The 15,574-nt window shown below is 42.4% G+C and overlaps 1 protein-coding gene across 2 annotated transcripts in view; it reads right to left on the reverse strand.

The window, feature by feature from the left end:
* MAN2A1 (mannosidase alpha class 2A member 1) overlaps positions 1-15,574 on the reverse strand; it is a 183,732-nt gene that overhangs the window by 75,707 nt on the left and 92,451 nt on the right. For both annotated transcript variants that reach the window (XM_068247382.1, XM_068247388.1), the window contains 4 exons: positions 7,474-7,601; positions 4,991-5,164; positions 2,756-2,942; positions 1,033-1,210 (listed from right to left, as the gene is read on the reverse strand). In XM_068247382.1, coding sequence (XP_068103483.1) covers positions 1,033-1,210; positions 2,756-2,942; positions 4,991-5,164; positions 7,474-7,601 — 667 coding nt within the window. The remainder of the gene's footprint in view (positions 1-1,032; positions 1,211-2,755; positions 2,943-4,990; positions 5,165-7,473; positions 7,602-15,574) is intronic.

A 15,574-nucleotide genomic window follows, 5' to 3' on the forward strand; every position in this document is an offset into this window, starting at 1 on the left:
CATAGCACACAAATGATTTTTTTTCCTTTTGTTGCCAACAACAGAGCTTTCTGTTGGCGCCATCTGATCGCTGCTGCAGGCTTTTTTTTTTTTTTTTTTTTTTTTTTATTAATTTGTTCTTTTATTTTAAATACATTTTACTTCCCTCCCCCAAGGTCTAATCAGGGTAATCCTCTCTCTGCTTTTTTTTTTTTACTACTCTGCTAGCAGCGATCGCTGCTGGCAGACTGTTGACAGAGTGGAGCTCCGTCACTCAAGTAGGGATGCGCGCACATCAGCGTGCGCGATCCCCGCTAACCTCCTCGCCCAGGACATCTGTCCATGTCCCTGATCTATTCGAGAAAGGGTCAAGATTTTTCATGGGAAAGGGGTATCAGCTACTGATTGGGATGAAATTAAATCCTTGGTTACAATTCTTCCTTAGGCCTCGTTCACATTACAATTGCGGACGGGCATGCACGCGGAATGCAACGCGTACAAAAACGCACGCCATCCGCGTTTGTATGCGTTGCGTGGCTGATCCCATCACTGAAAAGTGAATGGGACAGCCACGCGTTTTGGCAAAAAATGCGTGCAGCATGCGTTCCCGGACCGCACAGGTCCGGAACGCATGCAATGTGAACATCAGACAGTGCACTCTATGCACTGTCTGATGTCGTGCGTGTCGGCCACCTGCACGCGTTTCCAAAAGGCGGCTGGAAACGCGTGCAGTGTGAACAGGGCCTTAAAGTAAATTAAACCTAGTAAGTGAGCCGATGAGCACTCTAAGCAACTAGCATAACAAATGTTGTAACCTACAAGGATATGGATCTTGGATTCATAACACATTATTGCAGAGACTGCTGGAGATGTATTTCTAAGACAAAACAAGTTATTGGTGGTGCCAAATGCACTTGAGCGGGAACAATGTGCTCTCAACCTATTTCTAACCAAGCATGAGCACATGCTGTGCACTATTAAAGCAAAAGGAAAGGACTGCTATAAGTCCTCTAGGAAATCAAGGCTTCGAAAAAGTGAAATTATATAGCCTACCTTAACATGGAGCTCAGGGTGAGAGTTCATGTAGTCAAACAGTTTTTGATAGTTCTGGTATTGCTGATCCCACTCTGAGCTGTCACTGTAGCGAAAATCATCACCCAGTGGGACCAAGAGTACATTAGTGCGGTAGAGCTTTGACTTCTTTCTGTACTGATCTAAAATCATCCAGGCTCTGGAATTAGATTCAGGGGGAAAAATAAAGCTATGACCTAGGGAATAATCCATGCCAGTTTCACAATAGATTTCTGAATTTACTGTTAAAAGTTTAAAAACAAAGGTGCATGTTTAAGATATTTAATACGGTAAGAATAAATGATGTTATATTTTAGGTAAATTCAGTCCCAAGATAATCCAATTATATTTAAATTAAAGAAATGAAGGGACAGCCACCACCCATTAGGGAATGGTTTTAAGGTGGATAAAGGACGAAATGTAGTATTTACACTGCATTAACATTGCATTGACTTAAATAGAAACTTTAAAAATAGTCTGAAAGGTCAGTACAGATGGATTAATCGGAGAACCATTTCTTGTAAATATTAAGTGAATACATAGACAAGAAGACAACACACTGCATAAAAGGATCAAAAGCACATTAACTACATATGTATAGTCAGTGTTCTCCCCAGGCTCTTTTAGGTGGGCGCTCCACCCGGCTAGTTGTGGTGACCACCCGGCTGTCACCAGCTCACCTCCTGCTATGCTGCAAGCAGAGTTGCTCACAGAAGTACCGGCCCTGCATTCTCATCTCGCCCCACCCGGCTACTTTTTTATGCCACCCGGCTGGGAAAAAAATTCTGGGGAGAACACTGTATAGTGATACGGTCTGTTTTGAAAATTCATTACAACTATACACTGTGGTTAATGTTCACATAGTGACCATATTTCATGTTCCAAGTAACACGTGCAAATAAATATATTAGGAAACCAATGCTATCTACAGCACAATGCAATATAACAAATACATTTAAATAGATAGCCTGACACACAATTCACAATCTGATTGTAACACATTCAAAAGAAAAAAAGGTGTGGCTCATACCAGGAATTACCTGGCATATACTGGTTACCAAAATGTCTATTACATTTAAAGGGGAACAGCAAATGCATATTGCCCCTTTTGAATGTGTTAAAAATCAGAATATGCTCTTTAGAGGAGAATACAATAAATTACTACACTACTAGATATATTTCAGCATGAAATACTGTTGCAGGAGTCCCCAATGGCAAAAAAAATAAAAAAAAACAAAAAAGCCTTCAGAGGAGTGCCGAAGGTACAGCTTTCAAAAGGGAGACAGCAGGGGAAATGAGGAGACTGAGAGGAGACCGGGAAGGCTCTCTGGGTTCCAGAGCCTTCACTCTTCTTAGGTTCTCACTTTATACATTGCTTACTAACTGTGCAATGAGGTGGTCACTGGACCACAGACACTACTATTAAAACAGGTGTGAAGGATTAGCACAAGTCAATTCTTTACTTTCCTGTGATTTATAAGCAGTTTTCCCCAACCGTGTCCTCAAGGCCCAACAACAGTGCATGTTTTGTGGAAATACACACAAGTAGGTAATCAGCTCTGCTGCAACATTAATTACCCTACCTATGCATGTTTGTGGTTTCCTGCAAAACATGCACTGTAGGTGGGCCCTGAGGACAGGGTTGGGGAGCTTTGCTTTATAGTACAGGTGATGATAGAGATCAATAGTGAGATAGAGGCAGTACCTGTGTTCTACATTGCCTTCGTGAATGGGTTCAGGGGGCACCCTCCAGGGGCAGTTGACCCGACCACCAGGCAGCCGCTTAAAATCAAACTGACAGCAGATCTTTGGATCAGGACCACACGTATGAGGTACATCATAGCTGTAGAAAGGCATCATATGGCACAAAATGTCTGTGCTACTTCCCAAATCTATAAATGAAATTCATGAAATCACTAATAATCCATCATACTGAATGGGTTTACATATATATAAAAAAAAAAACTTAAAAGAAAACAAGAATGAGTAGTGGCTTTGTTTCTTTGGCTGAATTCCAAGCTGCATGCAAACCTGGAATGCTGGCTTGTCGATGACCATCTCTATTGTGTGATAGACGAGGAGGTTAGGCTTATAATCTCACAGCCATTCTTGCCTATTGTACAAGTAGTGGCATCACTAACTAAAAAGAACAACCGTCTCTTTTGCAGGAAACAATGCTAGCTAAACTGGTCAGGGCATTTTATAACCAAGTAGACTGAAAATATTGTAACAATCCCCACGCTACCAGCATAGATCTTATAATCCTAATGGAATTAGTCGTGAAAGTAAAAAATGAAATCTGAATTGCTCGGATAATATGTTTCTATAAGATTGCCATGACGTGATGAATATGACTTGGCATGCAAAGCTGGGGAAATCTTTCTAAAAAGCAAGCCCGAGAAAGGAAGGAGTCAGCAATTATAGGACTTGGATCTGAGCCATTTGCTCATGTGGGCACGGTGGGTGTAGTGGATAGTGGACACTCTCGCCTTGCAGCATTGGGTCCATGGTTGGAATCCCAGCCAGGGCAATATCTGCAAGGAGTTTGCATCTTCTCCCCCTGTCTGCGCGTTTCCTCAATGCACTCGAGTCTCCTCCCACATCCCCAAACAGATACGTCACATGGCTTCCCCCTAAAATAGACCCTAGACTAGGATGGACTTTTGATTATGGTAGGAATTAGATTGCCAGCACCTCTAAAGGACAGTTAGTGACTATGTACTCTGTAACGTGCCTCAGAATATGTCAGTGCTATATACATAATAGTTTTTATTTAGTATTATGCATTTATATATTGCCAACATCTTCCGCAGCGCTGTACAGAGTAAATAGTCTTGTCACTAACTGTCTTTCAGAGGAGCTCACAAGCGAATCCCTACCATAGTCATATGTCTATGTATGTATCGTGTAGTGTATGTATTGTAGTCTAGGGCCAATTTAGGGGGAAGCCAATTAACTTGTCTGTATGTTTTTTGGGATGTGGGAGGAAACCGGAGTGCCTAGAGGAAACCCACATAGACACGGGGAGAAAAAAAGCCATGCAGATGGTGCCTTGGTTGGGATACAAAATGGGGACCCAGCGCCGCGAGAGCGCTAACCACAACACCACAGTGCGTAATTGGAAACTAGAAAAATATTTTTAAAAAAGTGTGGAGATGGATTTTTCTTTGGGACAGGTCAAGCAAGCTCTTATTTTTGGGTTTTAAAGATTTTTTTATTTCATTGCTTCCTTTAGGCTGCCACATTTTCAATTACTACTAGTGCTGCAGCCCTCTTGCTGAACTTTTGTTGCAGTGATGGGAAATATGAAATTCAACTAGCATGAGGTATGACTCACTCGAACAAGGAGTTCACCCCTCTAGGCAGAATGCAGTTCTCAGTCACCATGATAACTAGGCCAGTAAGATTCATCCAGTCCCTTGAATATCACAACAAGCTATACAATGTACAGCAGGCTGTGCACTCCTGGTCAGGACTAAAGGTGGCCACACACGATACAATAAAATGATCCGATTTTACAGAAATTCGAAAAAAAAAAAAAAACGATCGTTTCTCTCGAAAAATCGAAAGTTTTTTTTTCATTCGACTGAAAAATCCGATCTATTTTCCGATTTAAATCGATCCGGAATGCCAGATAGTTCTCTTCAATTTCTACTAAATATTGTATGGTGTGTGTTGGATTGTCAATTTATTAATATACACACCCTACCAATTTTCTCTGAGTTTCCAATCACTTATTATAATTGAGGAAAAAATTGAACATGTGTGTGTGGTACATTGGTCATATTTTTGAAATGTTACAATCAGTCAGAAAAATTGATTGCAATTCTTAAATTGAACAGATATTTAATAAATTGTATGGTGTGTGGACGCCTTTAGCCAGTGAATTCTAAAAAACTTTTATCATGTACACTATCTAAATGAGGAAATATTTACTTACCCCAATTTTGTCTCCAAAAAAACTCCAACAACTTTTTGGCTGAAAAATGTTTCTTTATGGAATAATGAATTCGTTGGATGAGCATGTTGGTCAGCCCTGAGCGTTTTAGAATGTAAGCCATGGTTGGAGAGTGTCCAAATGGGTCCACCGCCCAGCCAGATTTTGGAGTGACACCTAGTGAAACGAGGAATAAACACTGCAAGTTATCGGAAAGAATAATACGAAGCTTTCTGCTAGAGTAGAATACAAGCAGCAATTATTTTCACATGTGCTAAAAAAAATGGAATTTTTTTTTTTTTTTTAATACAAAGTCACTGAAAAAGTAACTGCACTGAAAGTTATACAAAAACAGTTGTTTATAGTTTCTCATCTGCTAGGATCAGTTAAGACTTTCTTTTGGCGTAGGTGAGTAAATGCCATGTTGTCAGTTTTGCACTTTAAAAAGAAAAATGTAACAGGTAAATCCAATAATTTATTTCCTCTACACCTAAGCAAACACAAATACATCATACCAAGCAACAGCCTCTAGATTGAGCGATATAAACCCAAATCAAATGCCCAGATCACGTGAAGAAGCAAAGTAAATCTCTAGAACAGGTAGACATAATGCAATGGAGAAAAAGGAATTGTGAAGAAGCTTTCGATATAATAAAGAACTCCAAAACCAGAACCTGCCGAATTTAAAGTAAACCCATTACCAATGTAATATCTAAACTGTATGTGCAAACACAGTATTGCCTATCCCCAGGCAGGGTTCATACTCCTTGCAGAAAAAAAAGATGATTTTTTTTTCACTATAAAATGTATGCGCATTTGTACTCCCCCTATTTTTTTTTTTAACTGCAGTTAATAAAAGTCAATGTGAATTCACATGTGATGTGCAAATTTATGCTGCAAAATGTACTTCTTGCACATGTGAAGCCCCCAATGCAGTTTCACAAATTTTAACACAACTGGGATTCTCCACTGACTTTTTATTAGATGTGCGGCGAACGCATTTCACACAATCGCAATATGCATGCGAATTTTAATAAGAGTGAAGCCTGACTCCATGCAGACAAATTTTCTGGAAGATCACTCATGTAGGAGCTCCTAAAATCCTGGATACTTAAAGTATGCAAATACTGGCCACAATTCCAATGAGTAGCTTCACTGACTACATTAAGGGTAGAAAAAAAATTGGCAACCTTCGGCGGTGCTTCCCATATTTTGGCAAATGTGTTGTTTTGAGCACCGCAGGGGGACACTGAAGCACCGTGGTTGGCCGATCCTGGATGAAACGAGGTGATGCGATATGACAGGATCAAGCATGGCATTTGCGTGGACAGTAAAAGTTGGCATCGACTGCTGCCCATTCATTTGAATGGACAGCACTTAAACAATAACTGAAGCAAGTGGGATATGGAGGGCTGCCATATTTATTTCCTTTTAAGCAATACAAGTTGCCTGGGTATCCTGCTGGTGCCTCTAAAGCCTGATCCACACATTCAACTAAGATGGGCCAACCACAGACCAATTTTACCAACTCCATGTAGTATGAGGGACAACAGATATTGAATACTATGAGCAGATTGTGTAGGTAAACCCTCATACTACATGGCAGTGGTAAAATTAGTCAGTGATTGGCCAATCATAATTGAAAGTGCGAATCAGGCTTAATACATTTAGCCATAACCCTTGAACAAGCATGCATCAAATCAGGTGTTTCTGACATTGTCAGAACTGACCAGATTAGCTGCATGCTTGTTTCTGGTGTGATTCAGACACTACTGCAGCCAACTAGATCAGCAGGGCTGCCAGGTAACAGGTATTGTTTAAAAGGAAAAAAAAATATGGCAGCCTCCATATCACTCTCCCTTCCGTTGTCCTTTAAGCGATGAGCACCGCGGCTGTCATTTAACGCCCATCTGAACTGGCCTCAAATATGAAAAAGAATCATGTTGATAACGGAAATAAGCATACATTATAAATAACAAGTAAAATGAGGATGGCCTGACATGCACATAACTCTGTGGGCTTGATCAGGGGGTAATAGTAACATCCCTGGTAGCTGGGCTTGTTTATAAATTCATTTGTGCTTGTTCACACAGGTGTGGTAAAAAAACCAAAACCTCACAACCAGGACTGCAGAAGAAATGCATAGCAACGCATGCTGCCACATCCTGTTTACTGTAAATAACCTTCAAATGTGAATGACGTGTTTAGCATTTGTGTTTTTCCTCAAAATGGTCAGGTTCCCAGTGCCTAGTGCTCTTCACGGATCACAGTTTATGAACAGTATCATTTTTAATACTTAAACTCCCACACACACAAAAAAATAAATAAAAACAACCTTGTTTTGTACTATTTGTTCAGTGTATCAGCATCTTAAGACCGGTCCATAAATAGCTACCCTAAGTAGCCTACCCATGAATGGCTCTGACTATTCTTATTTTGTACAAATACAACATGTTCCAGAAAGAAAAACATTAAAATTACCTTACCGAGGTTTTTCTCTAGCCATTGATGTCCTTCTATTAGCTGATCGATCAATGAAAAATAGTGGGCGGAAGCTTCATCTGGCATAACCCATCCGCCGGTAACGATCTCAAATTGCTTCTGCTCTATTAACCTGTTGATGACATAAAAAGCTAATATTAACGCTACAAGAAATATACGGAGGGGTAGCATAAATGACTGAAAACATCTACTTTTTGTTTCCGTTGTGAAGTATTGAAATAAATTCACAATATGAAATAGGTTTGAAATAGGTTTAATCCAACCCCATGACATCCACTTCATCCTTGCATATATTTAGTTACAGTCTCATTAATCCTCAAATCAAGAGGGGGAAAAAAGAGACAGCAAGAGGTGGAAGAGGATGAGCTAAGCAAATCTGCCTTTCTTGTAATTATCCCACTGGGTACTTTTAAATAGGTTACAAGTTGAGGGATATTTAAGTGAAATGATGGTTATAGAACAGCTACCACATATCAACACAATGTTAGAGTCTTCTATATTTTTCAATCAACAGAAAAAAAAAGCCCTTGGCTTTCAGTCAGCCTAGCAAAGCGACTCTTTACCCACAGCTCCAATAGCGGACAGCTAGGCTCTCCTTATTACAGCAATACAGTTATTCATTTCCTAGTCTGTGATGGTCTAGCCCAGGCCAAGAGATGTTGAATTTTTAGTTTGCAACCCTGGTTTGTTCCTCTCACTAGTGGACTGCCATCACCATGACAGGTGAGCCGCTTCAATAAAAAAAGTTTTGCCTAAACCATTATAGTGTGTCTGGTTAGTAATTCTGTCTCTACAGGTGTAGAGTTCCAGTTTAGAAAATCAAACCCTTACATTGCACACATTTTATTGAAGTCAAGGGCTAAAATGGAATGCAACCACACAACTAAGAATAATAACAGAAAGAGCATACATTGCCTGAGGGTGTTGCTTTAATGAGCTGCATATATGTCACATTACTGTACTTTCATGTCCCGGCTACTGAAAACATATACTTATTATATTTATCTTACAGAACTTTATACATGTCAGTCCATCATTTCCATTCATCCTGCTGATCCTCTGCATCTAATACTTTTAGCCATAGCCCCTGAACAAGCATGCAGCAGATCAGGTCTTTCTAACATTGTCACATCTGACAAGATTAGCAGCATGCTTGTTTCTGGTGTGATTCAGACACCTCTGCAGCCAAATAGATCAGTAGGGGTGCCAGGCAACTGGTATGGTTTAAAAGAAAATAAGCATGGCAGCTTCCATGTTCTTCTCAATACAACTGTCCTTTAAGCAAATAGGTTTAAAACAGGAGGTACTTAGTATACACTACAGTACATCTCAATTTATAAAAAGTGATATATACTCAGTCAAGAAACTATCGATTTCATTGAAATGTCCAACTTATTTAAAAATTATTGTACAATGTATTTCTAGCTTTAACCCCTCCTCAACCGCCTAAGGCCGATAGGCGTTGGGAAGGTGGCAGACCCAGGACCGCCTAACACCGCACGCGCATCCCCGCTGAGTGACGGAGAAGAGCCGCAATCGCGGCTAGCAGGCTGTTGAATGTGGGTGGTGGGGGGGGGGGGGGGTTAGGGGGAGTTTGTTTACATTTGTATAGCGCTGCGATCTAGCGCAGTGCTGTGCAGGGGACAATTAGCTGTACCTCCCGAGTGTCCCTCCAAGCTGTCCCTCTCATGGGCTAATGCCTATGAGAGGTGGGGGAAACTTCCAATCGCCGCCTGGCGACAAATTAGGGGGAGAATTAACTTTTTTTTTTTTTAAAGGCTCATTATATATAATTTTTAATAAACCATAATGATCGCAGCAGCCATCAGAGCCCACCAACAGAAAGCGCTGTTGGTGGGCAGATAAGGGGGTGGGGGATTCAGTTGTGTGCTTGGTTGTGTGGCTCTGCAACGAGCCGTTAAAGCTGCAGAGCCCTGAAGTGAGAAAAATCACCTGGCCACTAGGGGAGGTGTAGGCCTATGGTCCTTAAGTGGTTAACAATATTTTAAAAAGTGCCCCAAAAGGGTACTCATTTGAACAGAGGGAAGCCCCAGGATAATACGGAAGACTCCCCCATCCACCTCTACTAGGCCGTTCCAGGGCTGCATCCCCCACTCATGCTTAGTAGCACAGACCCGATTGGGCCCAGCTCTTCCTGCTGAAACCTGAGCGGGTCCTTGCTGCTGCGTGTGTGCAGCGCACATTAAATATAACATTTCTAGTGAACAATCCGATTGTTCAGATTATATTACATGAAGGAAAAAAAAAAAAAAGAAGCTGGTGGAGCCAATTGATCCTGAATGATCGCATTATTGATTATTTAAAGAAATGGTTGATCAACATGGTAGAGGTTTTCATAGATCATAACTGGTTAAGATAGGACTGCAAGTTGGATTCTTTAATGGTGTAGATGGATTAACTACAAACTGAATGATTTTATCGAAAATAAGATTGCTCGCTAAAAATCGTATTGTTAATGGGCATCTCAAGTCCGCTAAATCACTAGTAAAAATGAGTGACAGTAGTAAGAACCTGATCTAATCCTCAGAGGGTCAGCATGCTTTCTGATCTCTGACAGATAAAATCTCCCCCAAGTGGAACACAGACGGGGCAGCAACCGTTACCACTCCAGCTTAAACCATTACATTTTTGGTTGACTTGGGCTGTAAGCAAGAACGCATCTAAAAAAAATAATAATAATGAATGCGGTGTGCTGCACATCAGCCAATTATATAAAAAGTGAAACTTACAATTGCATTTAAAGCAAACGTAGTGTGAAAATAAACGTATGACATAATGAGTTGTATGTGTAGTCCAGATAAGAAACAGAACATTAGTAGCAAAGAAAGGGGTCTCATTGTTTTCCAGTTCAGGAAGAGTAAAAAAAAAAAAAAAAAAAAAACTCTTTGCATAAACTCATCTATGCAAAAGAGCTTCTCTGAGTTATTGACCTACTGGGTGGAATACAGTCCCTGTTCTCTGAAGCACTTAATCAGCCAGGAAACCGCGAGACAGCTTGAGATAAGGTTTTACTGCAGGAAAGTTCAAAGAGTCATAATTTCTGCTTTGTTTTATAGCTTAAGGCTGGTTTCACAGTGGGACGTTTAAGTCCCACGTTACAGCAGCCAGTAGAGATGTAGCGAACGGTTCGCCGGCGAACGGTTCCAGGCGAACTTTGGGGGTTCGCGTTCGCCTGGACCAAGCGAACTTTTGCGGAAGTTCGATTCGCCCCATAATGCACTATGAGGGTCAACTTTGACCCTCTGCATCACAGTCAGCAGGCACATTGTAGCCATTCAGGCTACACTAAGCCCTGGAGCCCCACCCCCCTTATATAAGGCAGGCTTGCCGGCCATTACACTCACTCGTGTGCCTGCTAGACAGACTAGGGACAGCTGCTGCAGACTTGTTCTTCTAGGGACAGATTAGTTAGGCTCTTGGTCTTGGCTTGCTCCTGGCTGATTGTTATTGCTAAAATAGCACCCCTCAACAGATCTTTTGAGAGATAATGTTTTCCAGATTTGTTTTTTATTTTTTTGTGTGTTTCTCACTGACATTATACAGCCCTATCTGTTGCAGCTGGACCTTGGTAATTGTCATTACTGTGCCAGCCAGGCCCTGCCTAACCATCTATACTGGGACACCTACCTATGCCTACCTAAATACTGGGGAACCTACTTACCTATACGGGGACACCTACCTACCTATACTAGGGGACCTACCTATGCCTACCTACCTATACTGGGACTCCTACCTATGCCTACCTACCTATACTGGGACTCCTACCTATGCCTACCTACCTATACTGGGACACCTACCTATGCCTACCTACCTATACTGGGACACCTACCTATGCCTACCTACCTATATTGGGACTCCTACCTATGTAAACCTACCTATACTGGGACTCCTACCTATGCCTACCTACCTATACTGGGACTCCTAACTATGCCTACCTACCTATACTGGGACTCCTACCTATGCCTAGCTAACTACTGGGACACCTACCTATGCCTACCTACATACAAGAAGATAATAAGGTCGTTGCTTCATTGCGGGCAAACCAAATTTGATCAGCTGGACAGTCACTTTTGTTCTATCATTGAGCTACCACAGCCCGGAGACCATATGGGCTTGAAAACCGCCACGGCCTACACTCTCGCCACGGTGTGCACCAGTCCAGCACGGCCGTCACTACGCAAACAGCTGTTTGTGGTGCGTTACACAGTGAGTTTGGTGCGTCAGTGTGAAACAGAACTCTAATTACACTCCCTGATTGATGTATACACATGCAAGATGTTTGTAAGCACTTTAGGATTGCAATTGAGCATTCAATGTCATTTCTGCCCTTAAAATGCTGCTTTGCGTCACATCCAGATTTTTCCCCGGGACTTTGGGCATGTATCCCACTCCGCCATGCCCCCCTCCAGGTGTTAGACCCCTTGAAACAGGTTTTCCATCACTTTTGTGGCCAGCATAAATTTTTCTATTTTTCAAAGTTCGCATCCCCATTGAAGTCTATTGCGGTTTGCAAACTTTTCCGCGAACCGAACCTTCCGCAAAGGTTCGCGAACGGGGTTCACGAACCGAAAATCGGAGGTTTGCGACATCTCTAGCAGCCAGTAACGCAGCCTTAGGCCTCGTTCACATCAGGGCCGTTTCTGTGCGCTTTCCACAGCGCACTGCCCTGTGCGTTCAGCAAGGTATTGATTTTTCCATGTAACTAAATGTAGCTGGTTCACATCTATGCGCTGCGCTGAGCAGCGTTACAGAAACGTAGTGTTGCAGGCATTTCTGTGCGTTGAGCTGGAAAGCGCACAGCAATGCAAGTGAATGGGTCCACTTTTTTAGCGCATAGAAGCGCGTACAAGCGCATGCGTTTTTTACCCCTAATTGGAGAAAAAAATACATTTACATACAAAAACAAAGTTTTATTGACAACTGCTGCTGCTACAGTAAGCTAAACGTGCTTTAAAGAAGCGCAGCGCAACGCACAGAAACGCGGACTAAAGCGCGCACAAGCGCATGCTTTTTTTACCATGCGCTTTAACACGTTTTTCAGCGCAGCAGATGTGAACGAGGCCTTACTCACAGCACTGTAAAATCAATGTGCTGTTCACAGTGCATATGTTGCGTTACATTGTAACGCAGCATGTTTAAACAAAGTGTTGCATGCTGTACGTTATACTGGGCTAAGCCACGTTAGACTGTTTGCACATACTCAGTAATGTTGGAGCAGAAAGGTCTCCCCTCCTCCTCTGCGGCCAGCCACATGGCTAATATTCACTGCACTGTGGTGACTCGTGGTGGGACTGTAGTGTTGTCCGGATCATGAACGAATCGTTAATTTGATCCGGATCTTTTTTGTGAGTCGAATCATCCAGATCATCACAATGAAAGATTCGGTTCACAGTGGATGTCTGGAAGAAACAGGAACATACAGAATGTACAGTGCAGGGAAAGTCCTGTCCTGCTAGTCATTTCACCCAGTCTGCTTCCCTAGTAAAATGTTTCAAATGATTTGGTTCAAAGATCCGGATCTTTTCAATGATCCGATTCAAATGATCCGAAATCCTTAAAAAGATCCGGACTTCCTAACACTAACCTGGAGCGGCTGCTTTGAGAGCTGCATAACGCAGCTCAATCTGACGTCCAACTTCAACACCACCATGCGTTGCGTTAGGGGCACGTTATGCGACCATAACGTCCGCTAAAACGCAACGTCTTGGTGGGAAAGTAGCCTAAAAGACAGAGTGTGGTTTTAAACAGTGACCTATTATGTAAGGTTTTTTTTAAAAAAGCTATGTAACTGAAAATAAAAATATGAGAGACTTTTCTATGCTACTAATGTTCTATTCATTATCCATACTATACATACAATTCATTATATCATACTTTTTTCTGCTTTCGTTTTGCTTTAAAAGCATACTTTGCGGTTGAAAACTGTACCTTTAAATTTAACTCCAATGGACCTGAAGCAGAGCAAGGCCAGTCGCATTTGCTTCATAAGGGAAGAAGAAGTGGCCACTTTTTGTTTTAATAAACTGAACAACATCTAGCGGCAAGTTTTTGCTTCAGCCTTGTTGAAAGAAAATATAAATCCTCTCACTCCAATTTGACTTAATTAAATCCCACTGGCAATGTAATCATGGTTTTATTTTGCTTCAAATTAGTGCTTACCATAGTTTTGGAAAATAATTAGCAAAAACAAATATTTGTTTGTACTAGGTCATAGGACTTTGCACGCCATTAACTTGTTTGGCAGAACTAAATGTTCACTATTAAAATCTACAGGCAGACACAGGATTTGACTTCCTAAATAAACCTATCATTTTAACATTAAAAGTGGAAATAAACTTTTGAAAGCTAATTGGTCCCCAGACAGACCTTCATTGAAAAAAATAGAAGAAAAAAAAAAAGTCTTCTACATGTTTTGCAGCAGAAATCCACCTGATATGTTGTATTCTCAGCAGTTGTGTAAGAACTTAGCACTGCAAGGAGCCAATGGCAGTGCAGGATTTAAACTCCTGCCCTGAAACATCAGCTGGAAAAGACATCTGTGATTCTTATTAGCTTAACCTTGATAAAAAAAAAAACCTATTGGCCCAGCCCTGCAGAGTCCCAGGTCACAGAAAAAGCCTGCTTGCCAACAACTTGAAGTTGATTAAAGTGCAGAAATGAAATATGGTTACTAGTAATGCTCTATTAGGCCGTTTTATTTGTCAGACTTTAAGGGCCATCCACACTATAAAAAGTATATAAAATATATATATAAAAGTATATGGCAGTGATCACACTGCAGCAATCGTCGTTGATTTGCAAAAAACGAAAACACGTTGCATGTAGCTCTTTTTCGCGATTTTAGATAGATCGTGATTTAAATTAAAAAAAAAAAAAAAAAAAAAATCACAAATCCCAATCGCTCAAAAAACTGCAAAATGGTCTAGTAAAAAAATATGCAAAAAAAAAATCAAAAACAAAAAACCCTCGTAAAACGCTAGCGATATTGCGATCCTCGGTGTGAATGTGACCTAAATTCCAATTAACTAGATTTTATTTAACTGTCCAGGGAAGCATTAGGGCCCTGATACACTTTTTGTTGCATTTTGCTCCCGCAAAAAAAAAAAAACAAAAAAAAACCATGCTGCATGCATTTTTGTGGATGCCAAAAGCTACTTCACTATGCACGGCTATGGAAAGTTGAAAACTCATTAAAACAGAACGCAGTGCATTAAAATGCTTGAAGTGCATTTACTGTACACTGCGTTTTGTGATCTGATTCCGATTGCCAACGGATCGCAAAATCTAAGATGGCGCCGAGTGAGGACGCCACGGCCACAGGGCTCCAGTCTTTTCTTCTTTTTCCCCCTAACTCCCCCGCTGGCGACCTCCCGACCACCTCCACTCACCTGGGGATGATGCAGGGGCCTCGGATGTGCCCCGCGGGCTGCTGGAGGATCGGGAGGTCGCATGCTCTGCTCCGCTGCGGGGTGGGGATCGCCTGACCTGGGGAATTCGCCAGGGGAGCCGGAACACCCGGAACACTCAGCCGGAACACCGCTCTGGAGCCAGGGAAGCCGGGACGCCGCACGCAGCGCCGCATCCATGCTGCACATGCTTTCTGCCGGGACCACACAGAGGGGCAGCGGCGGGGACCACATAGAGGGGCAGCGGCGGCTCCGCACCGCACTCGGCGGCTCTCAGAATGTCTGGAGCTGCCACGTGGGCTCCGCTCCGTCACTCCCAGCCGCCACCACCAGCCGCCCAGGGACACCGCCAGAGACTTCCCCCATTACCGGGCGGGTGACCCGTAGTCCGCAGCTCTGGAATGCTGGGGCTGCCGGACCCCCTCCACCACGGGTCGCCCAGCCTAGAGATCAAGATGCCAGCATGGGGGAACACGTGCAGAGGAGGCATAATCGCAGCGGCTCCCCAGTCACCATAGGAACGGCCACGCTGCCATGCAGGAAAGGAGGGCCTGTTGCAGCCACAGATGAGGTATGCTGCCCCTGGCCTCTCCTGCTGGGCCCTGGCCTGTCCACCACCACCGTTGCCCAGCCAGGGTGCCCCAGGCAATATGTCCAC

The sequence above is a fragment of the Hyperolius riggenbachi genome, chromosome 1, assembly GCF_040937935.1.
Source record: "Hyperolius riggenbachi isolate aHypRig1 chromosome 1, aHypRig1.pri, whole genome shotgun sequence".
Classification (NCBI taxonomy): domain Eukaryota; kingdom Metazoa; phylum Chordata; class Amphibia; order Anura; family Hyperoliidae; genus Hyperolius; species Hyperolius riggenbachi.